Consider the following 15,124-nt stretch of genomic DNA (forward strand, 5'->3'; position numbering starts at 1 on the left):
AGTTGCACTCTCTCTGTGAGGTCAGCTGCTGAGATGGATGGAGGAGAAGAAGAGGGGAATTATTCCCCTTCCTCCAAGGCTCTCGCCTGGGTCCTATTCATCAGGGCACGCAACAGAAAAAATATTTCTTATAGGATAAATCAAGGTTGTACGTCGCTGTTTCTGTCTTAAAAATAAATAAATCCTCTCTCGTTTGTTGCCTAATGAAGCCGCAGACAGATGGCTTTAAACAAGTCTTTATGGAGCAGAGACGAAGCAGACTGCAGTCATTCCTTCCACAAGCAGCAGCGAGTTCCTACAGCTGGCTCCAAATGCTTTTTCCTACCTTTAATTTATTTTTTWATTTTTTAAAATCTTTTTTATAAAGCAACAGAGTTCAAACAGTTAAAATGGATCAGGGAGAAAACACACCCTGAAATGGTTCTGTTATTTCATGTTTGGGCTAAGTCCTGAAAACCATACCGTCTTCAACAGAGGAAAGACTTGTTTATATTAAGGTCCAGCATTTTTGCTGACCATGACGTGACCACGAATACCTGGACTTTTTCCTAGTCAGGTCAGGAAAAACTCCAGGCCCTATTCAAATATACACTAAACCAGGATTAAAGAGTGACTGATTTGAATCAGTAAAATGATGCACAACTTAATTGTGGTCTATAACCACTGACTGAAACCTAAGCTCTGTAACCATGGTTACTAACGCTACATCCTCTGGTTTGTCCAGTACTTGCTAAAGATCCAGGAACTGAAGGTGCGCCAGGGTCCAGACCTGCTCCAGAGTCTCATCAAGTACTTCCAGGCCCAGCTCAAGTAAGTTCTCCTTCTATGCTGCATTCATGCCCTTTTTCATGCCAAACCAAGTTGAGCTGGACTGCATTGGCCCGGTTATAGTCTATTATATAGTTAGTGGAACTGTGCTTGAGAGGATAATGTGTAAAAGAAAATATCAGAGCCAGTTTGGCATGGAAGTATCAAAGGGACTTATGGTAAAGCATATGGCTTTCATATGCAACCTACTGTTGAGTTTCCCAGCTACTACACAGAGTAGCACCACAAAGGGTTTACGCCAGGAATGTTACTTTGGCTTCTGGTGTAAAATGTTGTGGCTGTTCAGTTTTGTCTTCCTGTTACTAGCTATTGCCACGGTACTTAACTATTTGTTGCATATGTAGTGTTTGTTCGACTTGGTATGCTAGGAGCTCTTAAAACCTGTGTGCCTGCGTGCGTGTTTGGGGGTCATGTACCTGAGTGTTAAGGCGTTGTTGTCTCGTCTCAGTTTCTTCCAGGACGGCTTAAAAGCTGCCGAGAACCTTAGTCCTTTTGTGGAGAAGCTGGCTTCGTCTGTCCACACGGTAATAAGTATTTTATGTGTTTTGTCTACTTGTCTGTTTGTCAGTCAGTTTCGCCTTCCCGTACGAGAGGATTTAAGTGGAATGTTACTACCTTTTGTCTACTTCAGTCAGTCTCTCAGTCCACAAGAGAGGATTTAACTGGAATGTCCACAAGCCTATCGAGGGCCAGTCGTAAAAAAATAACTGCTGGCACATTTCCCAGTATGTTGACTAGTAAATCTATTTCTATGCATTTCCCTCACCTTTGTTTTGAATGTGCTATCTTATCTAGAATGCAAGTCAGTCACCACAGATTTTCTGTCTGGGTCAAAGGTCAGATTCTATTCTAACTGCTGACCTGCTTTCTGAAACTATGATACGAACCATGTCTTCTCTACCACGTGACTACCTTAGACATGTAATCTAGATGACATTTCTATGGCGACTACCATTTATACTACAGCTTGTACAGGTGGTTGTTTTGGCAGTTACGCTGTCTGAAGGTTGAAATATTTCAAACTTAGTCATAGCCATGGAACTGTATCAATCTGAAACGGTGAGACCCTTGTCTGTTTCGAATGGGGTTAGTGGAAGGTTAGGTTTTAGGGCTAATCTCCGTGTGTGTCTAGCAGGCTGTCTGATGCTCACGCAAGCACGTACATAAACAACCCCCCCCCCCCCCCCACAGATTTCCAACTGCCTACGGAAGCCCAGACACAATAACAGAACACATCGCTAGCAGGCAACTAAATCTCATAGACAGACAACAGTTGCGTAAGCTACAGTCAAATTCCTCTAACAACCAACCCTCTTAACCCTCGACCTCCTCTCTCTCCTCCCAGACTTTCCCAACCCACAGGCTGCTATTTGATGCAATTCCCAATTTCAATGGAAGCACACTCCCCTTCCACTATAACCACCCAGACAGGTTTCCAAATCCTTTACCCCCTCCCCCAACAACCAAACTAGGTTACCTGACAGTAATGTGGAAATGATAGCTGAATATGTACGGTGGAGAGCCTGGTAGGCCTAATGACCTAGATTTGCTTATCTAAGCTAAGGTTAACTCTCTCGCATGTGTGTTGGCTGTCTCTTTCTCCCTCTCGGTCTCCCTCTCTCTGCCATAGGGTTGCAAAGCTACCGGTAATTTACCAAAGTTACCGGAATCCTCATTCATTTTGGTAATTAACAGTAAATCTATGGCAGTCTATCATAACTTTGGTAATTTATACTTGAATAACTTTTTAAAAATGTATTCATATAGTATTACTTTATCTGTGTTCTTATTTCTATGTCTAGTAGATAGACCATATGGTTCAAGAGAAAATGGCCTAATTAATGAAAAAATTATCTATTCAACAATTACATAATTTTCAATTAAAGATGCACTATGCAGAAATCGCGCTGCCATTTCCTGGTTGCTAAAATTATAATAGTTTGCCTAATTTCAGTTTGACAAAACAAGCAAATATATTGTAGAGAATCATTGTACCATCAAACCGCTGTGAAATCTATTTTCCATAACCAAAAATATTGTATTTTCAGCTGGTGTACAAAACCGAAAGTTAAACTTAAGAACGGGAATCATAGAAATGGCGCTTCTTAGACTTGCTTTCAATGATAATGACAGATCTATAACACATTTCTAAGTGAATTTGGTCAGGTCGCCCAAAAAGTTACATATTGCAGCTCTGCAACTCTTCCAACTTTTGGCTTTTTTCACAACTGCCACCATTGACCATTGACAACTAATACATTTTGACATAGTAAAATAAATCGGTGTGTAAATATAAAGGATATTTCTTGCTGAAACACTCATATTAAACACACATTGTATTCACTAAGTTGGTTTATATTTAGGATGTTTTAAAGCTGTTATTCTATTTTAATTTTTTTTTAAATGATCTTATTTAATTGTCATATATTTTACACGTGATAATCTCTGGCCCTCTGTGAGTTTATTACAGACACCTGTGATAATCTGAAGTACTCAAAAGGGCCACTAGATGTTTTGTCTAGTGGCCCATCAGGCACAGTATTAGTAACGGACACTTGACTTTAATGAGTATCGGTGATTCTTGTTCTGAAAGGGGCCAAGCTCAGGCTCGCTATTTCTCATGTTCAAGGAAGTATTATGAAAATATACTGGTTTGGCCTTTTTCATGATTCATTAATGCGACAGGCAGATAGGGGTGATACTAGGCTAGCCTGGTGGTTTGTGCGGTGTAGGAGTTGGCAAGGCGGCACAAACGGATCTGGGATCAGACTAAGATGGGGCCCCAGAAACCAAAGAGTGTTCTATTGTTCTAGCACCGTTACACTTTATTTTGCAACGTTATGCAAAACTTGGTTTTATAGCTGTCCACACCCATTGCTTGAGGCCATGTCAACAAAACATCCCATCCCACAGCCACTATTTTCTGGGAAAAAGTTGGTTTTGTGTCCAAAGCTGCAATCAACGCCAGAAATCAATGTGTTTTGTATTCGATACAGTAGATTGTATTTAGCTAACACTCTGATCTGTCCTTTGTATGCGTCTGTGTGCTGTAGGTACGACAGGACCAGGATGAGGAAGTGAGACAGCTCTCTCAGCTACGAGACTCCCTTAGGCTGCTGCTACAGGTGGAGGGGAAAGAAGTATGGTTTACACCCCTACAGAACTCAAACACCTCTACACATTCTGTGCTGGGCCATGTTCATTAGGCACCAAACGGAAGAAAATGGACTGAAACAGAGAGGGACTACCTCTGCTTGTTCAATAGGAATGTGCTACCTATTTGTTGTTCCAGTGTCATTCAATAAACAGTAGTCTATCTTGCTTTTAATATTGTTCTAAAACAATTTTCTGGGACTAAGTCACTACTGTTTTGTGATAGGAATACCTGAACAGAAAGAACTCGGGCAACGGATACAGCATACACCAACCGCAAGGCAACAAGAAGTACGGCACAGAGAAGTCAGGCTTCCTACAGAAGAGGAGTGACGGGTGAGTCTGTGTGGAAAAGGTCAAGTCACTGATAAATATACTGACAATGTATATACACTGACAACGAGGCTCCAAGTCCACGTACCATGTCTTAAAGAAATGATGGACTGTCGTTTCTTTTTTGCTTATTTGAGCTGTTCTTGCCATATTATGGACTTGGTCTTTTACCAAATAGGGCTGTCTTCTGATTGGCATTAAGAAGGAAAGAAATTCCACAAATTAACTTTTAAGCACACCTGTTAATTGAAATGCATTCCAGGTGACTACCTCATGAAGCTGGTTGAGAGGATGCCAAGCTGTCATTTAATAAGGGGTATGTAGCCGTGTGGAGCGTGACATTGAGATGGAGAGGCTGGGAATCACCGTGCCATGTCAGCCTCAGCTGGTCTCCATTATTCTGGGGTTTGGATCTAGGCTGAGAGGCCTGGCCGGATGAGTGGATCCAGCTCCTCGAGCTAAGCCATGTCGTGCAGAGAGAGAAAGGGGGGGGAGCGATAGAGGAGGGAGAGCAAGGAAGTCTGGAAGTCCAAAAGCAGGCCTATGTCTCTATTCTTGCCCCTCTCTCCCCTGTTCTCTCCTTGTTCTCAGAGCGTTAGATTAGTGTAATAACATTGGGGGGGGGGGGGGATGAATCAGTTGGGAAACTTGTATTCCAACAGATGAGTGAGCTTGATGGTAGATATACAGTAAGTTATGCCTGACTAAGACTGTGGTCTGTGTCTCTCGCTCTCTCCCTCCTCCTCGCTCTCCTTCTCTGCATCTCCTACAGGATTCGGAAGGTGTGGCAGAAGAGGAAGTGCGGAGTCAAGTACGGCTGTCTGACCATCTCCCACAGCACGGTGAGACTCGACAATGGCTACGTCTCAAATGGCACCATATTCCCTATATAATGCACTACTTTTGACCAGGGCACCATATAGGGTACCATTTGGGACGCAACCAACATCTCTCACCGTCTCATTTCCTGTACCCCATAAACCATACAGTAAAGCTCACTGCCAAAAGTAATCCTCCAACTACTGTATACCTGACCACCTGTAACTTTTTAAATCATGTAACAGATTTCTGATGCCCTCGAAATATACCCCTCAATAGCTTTTCAGTCTGGTATCAAGTAGGACTCTTCTCTGGACTTTTTCACGTCCCCTTTCTTGTGGATTTCTCAAGGAATTCTATCTCGATGGCATTTTTATGTAGAGGGCCAAGCTGAGTTAAGCCAAGCTGTACTGGGCTGCCCTGCATGTACCATAGGTGTTGGAACCATGCTGGAAAATACCATATCTGAGCCGGTACGGTTCTGGTCGACCCTAGAGTGAGAAATTGACCCCAGTGTCGTTGGTTCCACAGATAAACCGACCACCGGCTAAGCTCAACCTTCTGACCTGTCAGGTGCGCCCCAACCCCGAGGAGAGAAGGACCTTTGACCTGGTCACACGTAGGTTCACCCCTCCCTGACCTCTCACCCCTGACCCCTCACCTCTGTCCACATACCTATGGGCTGAGCTGTACACGTGTAAAAAAAACTTTTGTTGCTGAAGTTGCTAAACAAAAAATGTAATTCCATGCAACTGGATGGACCTTAACCCAATGTTTATAGTTATAAGTTATCACCAGTTATGTTTTATACCCTTGGAACGAATTGCAGTAATGCCTAATGGGATTAATTTGTAATGTTGCAGTTTGTGCGTGTGCATATGTACCTGTGTGTGTGTGTTTGCATATAGGTGTGCGTTTCTTTGTCGAAACCCGTGTGTATTAGAGGTCGACCGATTTATTGGAAGGGACGATTTAATTAGGGCCGATTTTCAAGTTTTCATAAGAATCGGTAATCGGCATTTTGGACACCGATTATGGCCGATTACATTGCACTCCACGAGGAGACTGCGTGGCAGGCTGACTACCTGTTTATGCGACTTCAGCAAGGAGCCACGGTAAGGTGCTAGCTAGCATTAAACTTATCTTATAAAAAAACAATCGATCTTAACATAATCACTAGTTAACTACACATGGTTGATATTACTAGTTTATCTAGCTTGTCCTGCGTTGCATATAATCAATGCGGTGCCTGTTAATTTATCATTGAATCACAGCCTACTTCGCCAAAACAGGTGATTTAACAAGCGCATTCGCGAAAAAAGCCCTGTCGTTGCACTAATGTGTACCTAACCATAAACATCAATGCCTTTCTTAAAATCAATACACAAGTATATATTTTTAAACCTGTATATTTAGTTAATATTGCCTGCTGACATATAGTTTTTTTTAAATAGGGAAATTGTGTCACTTGGGCCCAATTTGGACATTTTCACTTAGGGGTGTACTCACTTTTGTTGCCAGAGGTTTAGACATTAATGGCTGTGTGTTGAGTTATTTTGAGGGGACAGCAAATTTACACTGTTATACAAGCTGTACACTCACTACTTTACATTGTAGCAAAGTGTCATTTCTTCAGTGTTGTCACATGAAAAGATATACTCAAATATATATACAAAAATGTGAGGGGTGTACTCACTTTTGTGAGCATCGGCTTTTTTTGGCCCTCCAATAATCGGTATCGGCGTTGGAAAGCAGGTGCAGCGAGGCGGGTCTCCCTCCACGGTTTCTCTCTCTCTCTCTGTGGATCAGGTTTTCCCCCTGTAATATATCCCTTGGTATGTAGCCTCCTGCACTCTCTCTAGCTCTAGCTCTCCTTTCATCTCTCCTCTCCCTCTACGTTCACACCCATCTTTCCTCTGTCTCTCCTCTCCAGGCAATCGGACCTACCATTTCCAAGCCGAGGACGAGCAGGAATGCATGATGTAAGCACAGCACTGGAGTCCCTCATATTCTAGACGAGCATTGTTCCATGATTGAGCCATTCAAACAAAAAAAAAAGAGTGAGAGATGGATAGATATATATTATTTCTTTTAGAGAGACAGATACAACGTAGAAGGATACAGTTACATTAGAGGGACATTGAGAGAAACGGATACAATGTTTCTTTCAGAAAGAGAAAAATGAGTTAAATTGAGAGGGGGAAAGAAACGGATAGTGAAGTTACAGAAAGCAGATGACAGAAACCTTCAGAAAGAGAGAGTGTAATTTGAGACACACAGAATCCAAGTGAGAGGGAGGGGCAATGTATCGAGAGAATAGGGCTGTCAGAGAGCGATAAAAAGAGAAGGATAAAGAAAGAGCGAGCCCAGCTGGTTTGGGGTGGGGACCTCTGGAGCCCGAAGAGCCAGTAGGGGGGTTTCTCTCCACTCCTCTGTGTGGGCTTCAGATTCTGCCTTTCATCTGGAGGGAGGTTTGGCTGAAACGAAAGCAAGAAAAAGGAGGGGGGGGAGATGAGAAAGAAGAGCCCCGAATGGGGTTTACTGCTGTGTAAACGTGCCAAGCTTATAGCTGTGGTACAGTATAATTCTATACTTGTGTTAGACACGCAGCTGATGTGGGCAGGTGGGTGCTTTTGAAGTGCATTTGGTTACATTAAAGTACTTCCATTAAATAAACATTTCAAATGTAGATGTAGTTCCATAAAAACAAAAAGATGTATCCAAAAATAACAACTTGTATGACAATACATATTGTATAAATCTACATTGCATTGTTTAACCCCTTCCGTCTGTCTCCCTCTGTCTGCACGTGTCTCTGTGCATCTGTGTGTGTGTCTGTCTTCCTCTCTCCCTCCCCCTACAGTTGGGTGTCAGTGCTGCAGAACAGTAAGGAGGAAGCCCTGAACACAGCGTTGGGCGGCGACCAGCTGCAGTTTCAGGACTCCGGGCTGCAAGAGCTGGCCAGGGCCGTCATCACCGAACTCAGACGCATGCCCGGCAACGAGGCCTGCGCCGACTGTGGAGCCCACGGTGAGACTGGAGGAGAAGAAAGGCCAGGGTACAGGCCATGGCCAGAGAGAGACTTAAAAAGAGGGTATAGTGCCAGAGGTTTTGGGTCCAATTAGAGACTATACCAAGGGCCAAGAGTTATTTTCTGGTCAGGCCTCATGATCAGGAAAAACTCCTGGACCTAAATAGTATACAGTCCACTGTATATTATCTTCTCCTACTTTTAATACAGAGACACATTTGTGCACGCTAATGCCTATGCCGTCCCTGACAAAAATGTGAAGCTTTACTAAATGTTTTACTAAATGTGGGCGGCCATTTTAAACACAGTTTTGCTCGTAGCATCAGAGTTTCTGTGTGCATTGAGTAACAGCATGACAATCCCAGTATTTGAATGCACTGACTCCATTCCTCGTGTTCACAGATCCTACCTGGCTCTCCACTAACCTGGGCATCCTGACGTGCATAGAGTGTTCTGGGATCCACAGGGAGTTGGGAGTCCATTACTCCAGGATCCAGTCCCTCACACTGGACATGCTAAGCACCTCAGAACTACTGGTAACACACACACAAACACACACACACACACACACACACACACACACATGAGTTCTAGACTTCAACGAGAGCTTCTGTCGTGGAGGTAGTTCTGTGACCTCTAGAGATCATCTAAGCTCAGCCGGCTAACACAGTCTTAAGTTGTGACGACAACCCAGGTTCGCTAGCTGGTCAGTTGTACTTCTGAACCCGCCATGCGTATAAATGACACGTATGCATACCTCTAACTCCTCCCTTCTCGGTCTGTCTGCTTCTGTCTCTGTCCACAGCTGGCGGTCAGTATAGGCAACACACGGTTCAATGACATCATGGAGGCCAGTCTTCCCAATGATTCCATCAAACCTCTACCCCAGAGTGACATGTGAGTTCGTTATAAGGCCTTGTGCTGCAGTCATGTTCTCATTGGAGAGTGTGCCAGTTTCTGAATACCTATGGCTCTGTGTGTGTGTCCCATGGTGAAACTAGGAATGCCAGGAAGGAGTACATTGTGGCTAAGTATGCCGAGCGGCGCTACGTGCTGCGCAGGGACAGGGAGGAGGGTGAGCCGTGGCGTGTGTATGATGCCGTGAGGAGCCGGGACCTCACCGCCCTGCTGCAGTTATACGCCCATGGAGAGGACCTGGCCAAACCGCTAGCACAGCCTGAAGGACAGGTACTGTTATAGGAGACGTAGGAGGATAGGAAGTTGGACAGACAGGTAGACACACAGAGTATAAACATAAACACCGCATATAACATGTAGGATCAAGTACGAAGTTCTGAAGATGACTTCCCAGTGGATGCTTTGAAGTGTGTGCCCTGGCGGGCATCATTAGGATGCTGTTTCTAATGTAAAGAGCTGTGAAATAACTCAAAAGGCAGCTGGTCTTCCTCCTATATGATTTAAACAACTAGCTTACGCTGGAAGGCTCCATTTAACAACATTCCTCTATGGGCTTGATTCACCCAGTTGACTCTTACGGTGTTCTATGGCTGGCTGGTTTTCTCAGAAGACTGCTGTGGAGGCAATGTCCCAAAATAGACTCCAATTATTCTACACGTAATAGCATTAATGTCCCTATGTTTTTGTGGTAAATGCCTCTGTTTCTGTATGAAGTATCTGAGTGGGTGGTTAGTCTACCACTCCCTTTTCTCTCTGTAATCAATCTATCGCTCTCCGATCTTTCACCCCTTCATCTTGTCATCTCCTCTCTTCTCTTGTTACAATGTTACGTTCCCTATCCTGTCTTTTATCAAATTTGCCCATCTGCTGTTTTCCACTCAGGAAAGGTGTGCAATAGCACTGACATCCACACATTTTGCGTGTGTGTGTTGGCAGGGTCTAATTTATTATTTCTGCTTTTTGGTTCAGAGTGCTGAGCGGAGCACCACACCCTGTCTTACGCTCATTGTCACACATACACACAGTGGGTGGACAGTGCCTAATGAGTTTGTCTCGTCTAGGATCTGAGAGAGACGGCTCTTCACTTGGCTGTCAGGCTGGAGGACAGGAGTTCTCTATCCCTGGTGGACTTCCTCATTCAGAACAGGTGAGCGAGTCCCCCAGGGCTCTCAATACATATGGAACTGACGTCAGTGTGCTAGCGTAGCAGTCTCTGTTTCCTCCCCCTCAGGGGAACCTGTCCGTACCACGGCTCGAACCCGGGGCCCTCTGCCTTGCTAGCACGCGCGATTGCCCACTTGACAACGTAGAAACCAATTGAGCTATAGAAAAGGATCCCAATTCGATAGCGCCATTGGTGGAGTAAACCACTTACGGCACGTTTTCATCTCAGTTATACATAGTAGCACGAGGGCTGTATCGGAAAACGTTACCTGCCGTCACATCTGCGCTTCGTCCGTTTTCTCCTCTCAAAGTGCATTGGTTTGGAGGAGAGGATCCAAGGTCACTCCTTCAGACCTTCAACAGCTTTTAAAAGGAGTTTGGAGAACAAGGAAGGGGGAAGCAAGTATTTGACGGCAAATAACATGCTCAGAAACAACCCAGGGGTGTATTCAGTAAGGTGAAATGTTTAGAACGTTGCAGATAGAAATTCAGATATAGAGCAGATCTGGTCACATTTCTACCTGAATATTCTGTAACATTGCACCCTCCTGAACAGAACTTGGTTGGAGGATTCTGGATTTCCTGCTTATTCCCGCCTGATTACTGAGATTTACAACCAGGATTTCTAGAAAACCTGGGAATTATTGGAAAATTTTGCGACCCCTAGTCACCAGCACTCTGACCATTAGTAGTGTTTTACCTACACCAGCCACCAAAGCCATAGGCCTACAAGCATGTCATTGACTCCAACTATCCCCGCATAACAGTGGCTGTCTAGAGAAGAGGACTCGAGAGGGGAACACTGCTCTACACTACAGCGCCCAGCACCACAGAACAGAGTGCCTCAAACTGCTGCTCAAAGGAAAGGCTGTTCTCCACACAGGTACCTGGTACACACACACTCTATCAGTTCCTTCAGAAAGTATTCATACCCCTTGACTTATTCCACATTTCGTTGTGTTATAGCCTAAATTCAAAATGTATTAAATGTTCTCACTCCTCTACACACAATACCCCATAATGACAGTGAAAACATGTTTTATTGAAAATGAAATACATAAATCTCTCATTTACATAACTATTCACATCCCTGAGTCAATACGTTGTAGGCACCTTTGGCAGTGATTACAGTCTTTCTGGGTAAGTCTCTAAGAGCTTTCCACACCTGTATTGTGCAACATTTGCCCATTTGTTAAGTTCAAAATTCTTCAAATTGGTTGTTGATCATTGCAAGACAACCATTTTCAAGTCTTTCCATAGATTTTCAAGCAGATTTAAGTCAAAACTGTAACTCTGCCCCTCAGGAAGATTCAATGTCTTCTTGTTAAGCAACTCCAGTGTAGATTTGGCCTTGTGTTTTAGGTTATTGTCCTGCTGAAAGGTGAATTAATCTCCCAGTGTCTGGTGGAAAGCAGACTGAACCAGGTTTTCCTCAAGGATTTTGCCATACTGTAGATATTTTTTATCCTGAACTCCCTAGTCCTTAATGATTACAAGCATGCCCATAACATGATGCAGCCACCAATATGCTTGAAAACATGGAGAGTGGTACTCAGTAATGTGTTGTATTGGATTTGCCCCAAACACAACACTTTGTATTCAGGTCAAAAAGTGAATTGCTTTGCCATATTTTTTACAGTATTACTTTAGTGTCTTGTTGCAAACAGGATCCAGGATTTATAATACTTTTATTCTGTACATGCTTCCTTTTCACCCTGTCAATTAGGTTAGTAGGTTAGCCATTAAACTCTGTAACTGTTTTAAAGTCACCATTGGCCTCATGGTGAAATCCCTCAGTGGTTTCCTTCCTTTCCAGCAACTGAGTTAGGAAGGACGCCTGTATCTTTGTAGTGACTGGGTGTATTGATACATCCTAAGTGTTGTTAATAACTTCACCAGGTTCAAAGGGATATTCAATGTCTGTTTTTAGAATTTTTACCCATCTACCAATAGGTGCTCTTCTTTGTTAGGCATTGGAAAACCTCCCTGGTCTTTGTTGAATCTGTGTTTGAAGTTCACTGCTCGACTGAGGGACCTTACAGATAATAGTATGTGTGGGGTACAGAGAAGGTAGTCATTAAAAAATCAAGTCCCTGCAACTTGCAAATATATATATATTACACACACACACACACACACACACACACACACACACACACACACACACACACACACACACACACACACACACACACACACACACACAGTGTAAGTCAGATGTTTACATACACTTAGGTTGGAGCCATTAACCTGTTTTTCAACCACTCCACAAATTTCTTGTTAACAAACTATAGTTTTGGCAAGTCGGTTAGGACATCTACTTTGTGCATGACACAAGTAATTTTTCCAACAATTGTTTACAGACAGATTATTACACTTATAATTCACTGTATCACAATTCCAGTGGGTCAGAAGTTTACATACACTACGTTGACTGTGCCTTTAAACAGCTTGGAAAATTCCATAATATGATTTCATGGCTTTAGAAGCTTCTGATTTACTCAAATGTCGTCAATTAGCCTATTGGAGGTGTACCTTCAAACTCCGTGCCTCTTTGCTTGACATCATGGGAAAATCAAAAGAAATCAGCCAAGACCTCAGCAAAAAAACTTGTAGACCTCCACAAGTCTGGTTCATCCTTGGGAGCAATTTCCAAACACCTGAAGGTACCACATTCATCTGTACAAACAATAGTACGCAAGTATAAACACCATGGGACCACGCAGCCTTCATACCGCTCAGGAAGGAGACGCGTTCTGTCTCCTAGAGATGCATGTACTTTGGTGCGAAAAGTGCAAATCAATCCCAGAACAACAGCAAAGGACCTTGTGAAGATGCTGGAGGAAACGGGTACAAAAGTATCTAATATCCACAGTAAAATGAGTCCTATAGCGACATAACCTGAAAGGCCGCTCAGCAAGGAAGAAGCCACTGCTCCAAAACCGCCATAAAAAAGCCAGACTACGGTTTGCAACTGCACATGGGGACAAAGATCATACTTTTTGGAGAAATGTCCTGTGGTCTGATGAAACAAAAATAGAATTGTTTGGCCATAATGACCATTGTTATGTTTGGAGGAAAAAGGGGGAGGCTTGCAAGCCGAAGAACACCATCCCAACCGTGAAGCACGGGGATGGCAGCATCATGTTTTGGGGGTGCTTTGCTGCAGGTGGGACTGGTGCACTTCACAAAATAGATGGCATCATGAGGAAGGAAAATGATGTGGATATATTGAAGCAACATCTCAAGACATCAGTCAGGAAGTTAAAGCTTGGTCGCAAATGGGTCTTCCAAATGAACAATGACCCTAAGCATACTTTCAAAGTTGTGGCAAAATGCCTTAAGGACAACAAAGTCAAGGTATTGGAGTGGCCATCACAAAGGCCTGACCTCAATCCTATAGAAGATTTTGTGGGCAGAACTGAAAAGGTGTGTGCAAGCAAGGAGGCTTACAAACCTGACTCGGTTACACCAGCTTTGTCAGGAGGAATGGGCCAAAATTCACCCAACTTAGTGGGAAGCTTGTGGAAGGGTACCTGACACGTTTGACCCAAGTAAAACGATTTAAAGGCAATGCTACCAAATACTAATTGAGTGTATGTAAACTTCTGACTCACTTGGAATGTGATGAAAGATATAAAAGCTGAAATAAATCATTCTCTCTGCTATTATTCTGACATTTCACATTCTTAAAATAAAGTGGTGATTCTAACTGACCTAAGACGGGGAATTTTTACTAGGATTAAGTGTCAGGAATTGTGAAAAACTGAGTTGAAATGTATTTGGCTAAGGTGTATGTAAACTTCCGACTTCAACTGTATGTATTTGTCACTGGCCTACACGCAATACCCCATTAATGTCAAAGTGGATTTACATTTTTTTTTATGTTTACAAATTAATGATAAATGAAAAGCTAAAATGTCTCGCCTCAATAAATATGCAACCCATTTGTTATTGCAAACCTAAATAAGTTCAGGAGTAAGAATTTGCTTAAGTCATATAACACTGTGTGAAATTGTTGCATTTCAAATCAAATCAATCTACACACGCTACCACATAATGACGAAGCGGAAACGTTTTTTTAGAAATGTTTGTTTGCAAATGTATTAAGTAAAACACATCTTATTTACATAAGTATTCAGCAGACCATTTGCTATGAGACTCAAAATGGAGCTCCTGTTTCCGTTGATCATCATTGATGTTTCTCCAACTTGATTGGAGTCCACCTGTGGTAAATTCAATTGATTTGGACATCATTTGGAAAGGCACACACCTGTGTATATACACTGCTCAAAAAAATAAAGGAACACTTAAACAACACAATGTAACTCCAAGTCAATCACACTTCTGTGAAATCAAACTGTCCACTTAGGAAGCAACACTGATTGACAATAAATTGCACATGCTGTTGTGCAAATGGAATAGACAACAGGTGGAAATTATAGGCAATTAGCAAGACACCCCCAATAAAGGAGTGGTTCTGCAGGTTGGGGACTACAGACCACTTCTCAGTTCCTATGCTTCCTGGCTGATGTTTTGGTCACTTTTGAATGCTGGCGGTGCTTTCACTCTAGTGGTAGCATGAGACGGAGTCTACAACCCACACAAGTTGCTCAGGTAGTGCAGCTCATCCAGGATGGCACATCAATGCGAGCTGTGGCAAGAAGGTTTGCTGTGTCTGTCAGCGTAGTCTCCAGAGCATGGAGGCGCTACCAGGAGACAGGCCAATACATCAGGAGACGTGGAGGAGGCCGTAGGAGGGCAACAACCCAGCAGCAGGACCGCTACCTCCGCCTTGTGCAAGGAGGAGCACTGCCAGAGCCCTGCAAAATGACCTCCAGCAGGCACAAATGTGCATGTGTCTGCTAAACGGTCAGA

At 43.3% G+C, this 15,124-nt stretch overlaps 1 protein-coding gene across 3 annotated transcripts in view; it reads left to right on the top strand.

Moving 5' to 3' along the window:
- Nucleotides 1-15,124, top strand: part of asap3 (ArfGAP with SH3 domain, ankyrin repeat and PH domain 3) — a 53,428-nt gene that overhangs the window by 27,646 nt on the left and 10,658 nt on the right. For all 3 annotated transcript variants that reach the window (XM_024146218.2, XM_024146217.2, XM_024146216.2), the window contains exons 7-19: nt 725-810; nt 1,277-1,352; nt 3,882-3,968; nt 4,208-4,317; nt 5,087-5,156; nt 5,665-5,752; nt 7,067-7,115; nt 7,997-8,163; nt 8,567-8,700; nt 8,970-9,061; nt 9,166-9,352; nt 10,144-10,229; nt 11,014-11,129. In XM_024146218.2, the coding sequence (XP_024001986.1) occupies nt 725-810; nt 1,277-1,352; nt 3,882-3,968; nt 4,208-4,317; nt 5,087-5,156; nt 5,665-5,752; nt 7,067-7,115; nt 7,997-8,163; nt 8,567-8,700; nt 8,970-9,061; nt 9,166-9,352; nt 10,144-10,229; nt 11,014-11,129 (1,348 nt within the window). The remainder of the gene's footprint in view (nt 1-724; nt 811-1,276; nt 1,353-3,881; nt 3,969-4,207; nt 4,318-5,086; nt 5,157-5,664; nt 5,753-7,066; nt 7,116-7,996; nt 8,164-8,566; nt 8,701-8,969; nt 9,062-9,165; nt 9,353-10,143; nt 10,230-11,013; nt 11,130-15,124) is intronic.

Source organism: Salvelinus sp. IW2-2015, unplaced genomic scaffold, assembly GCF_002910315.2.
Source record: "Salvelinus sp. IW2-2015 unplaced genomic scaffold, ASM291031v2 Un_scaffold16326, whole genome shotgun sequence".
NCBI classification, from domain to species: domain Eukaryota; kingdom Metazoa; phylum Chordata; class Actinopteri; order Salmoniformes; family Salmonidae; genus Salvelinus; species Salvelinus sp. IW2-2015.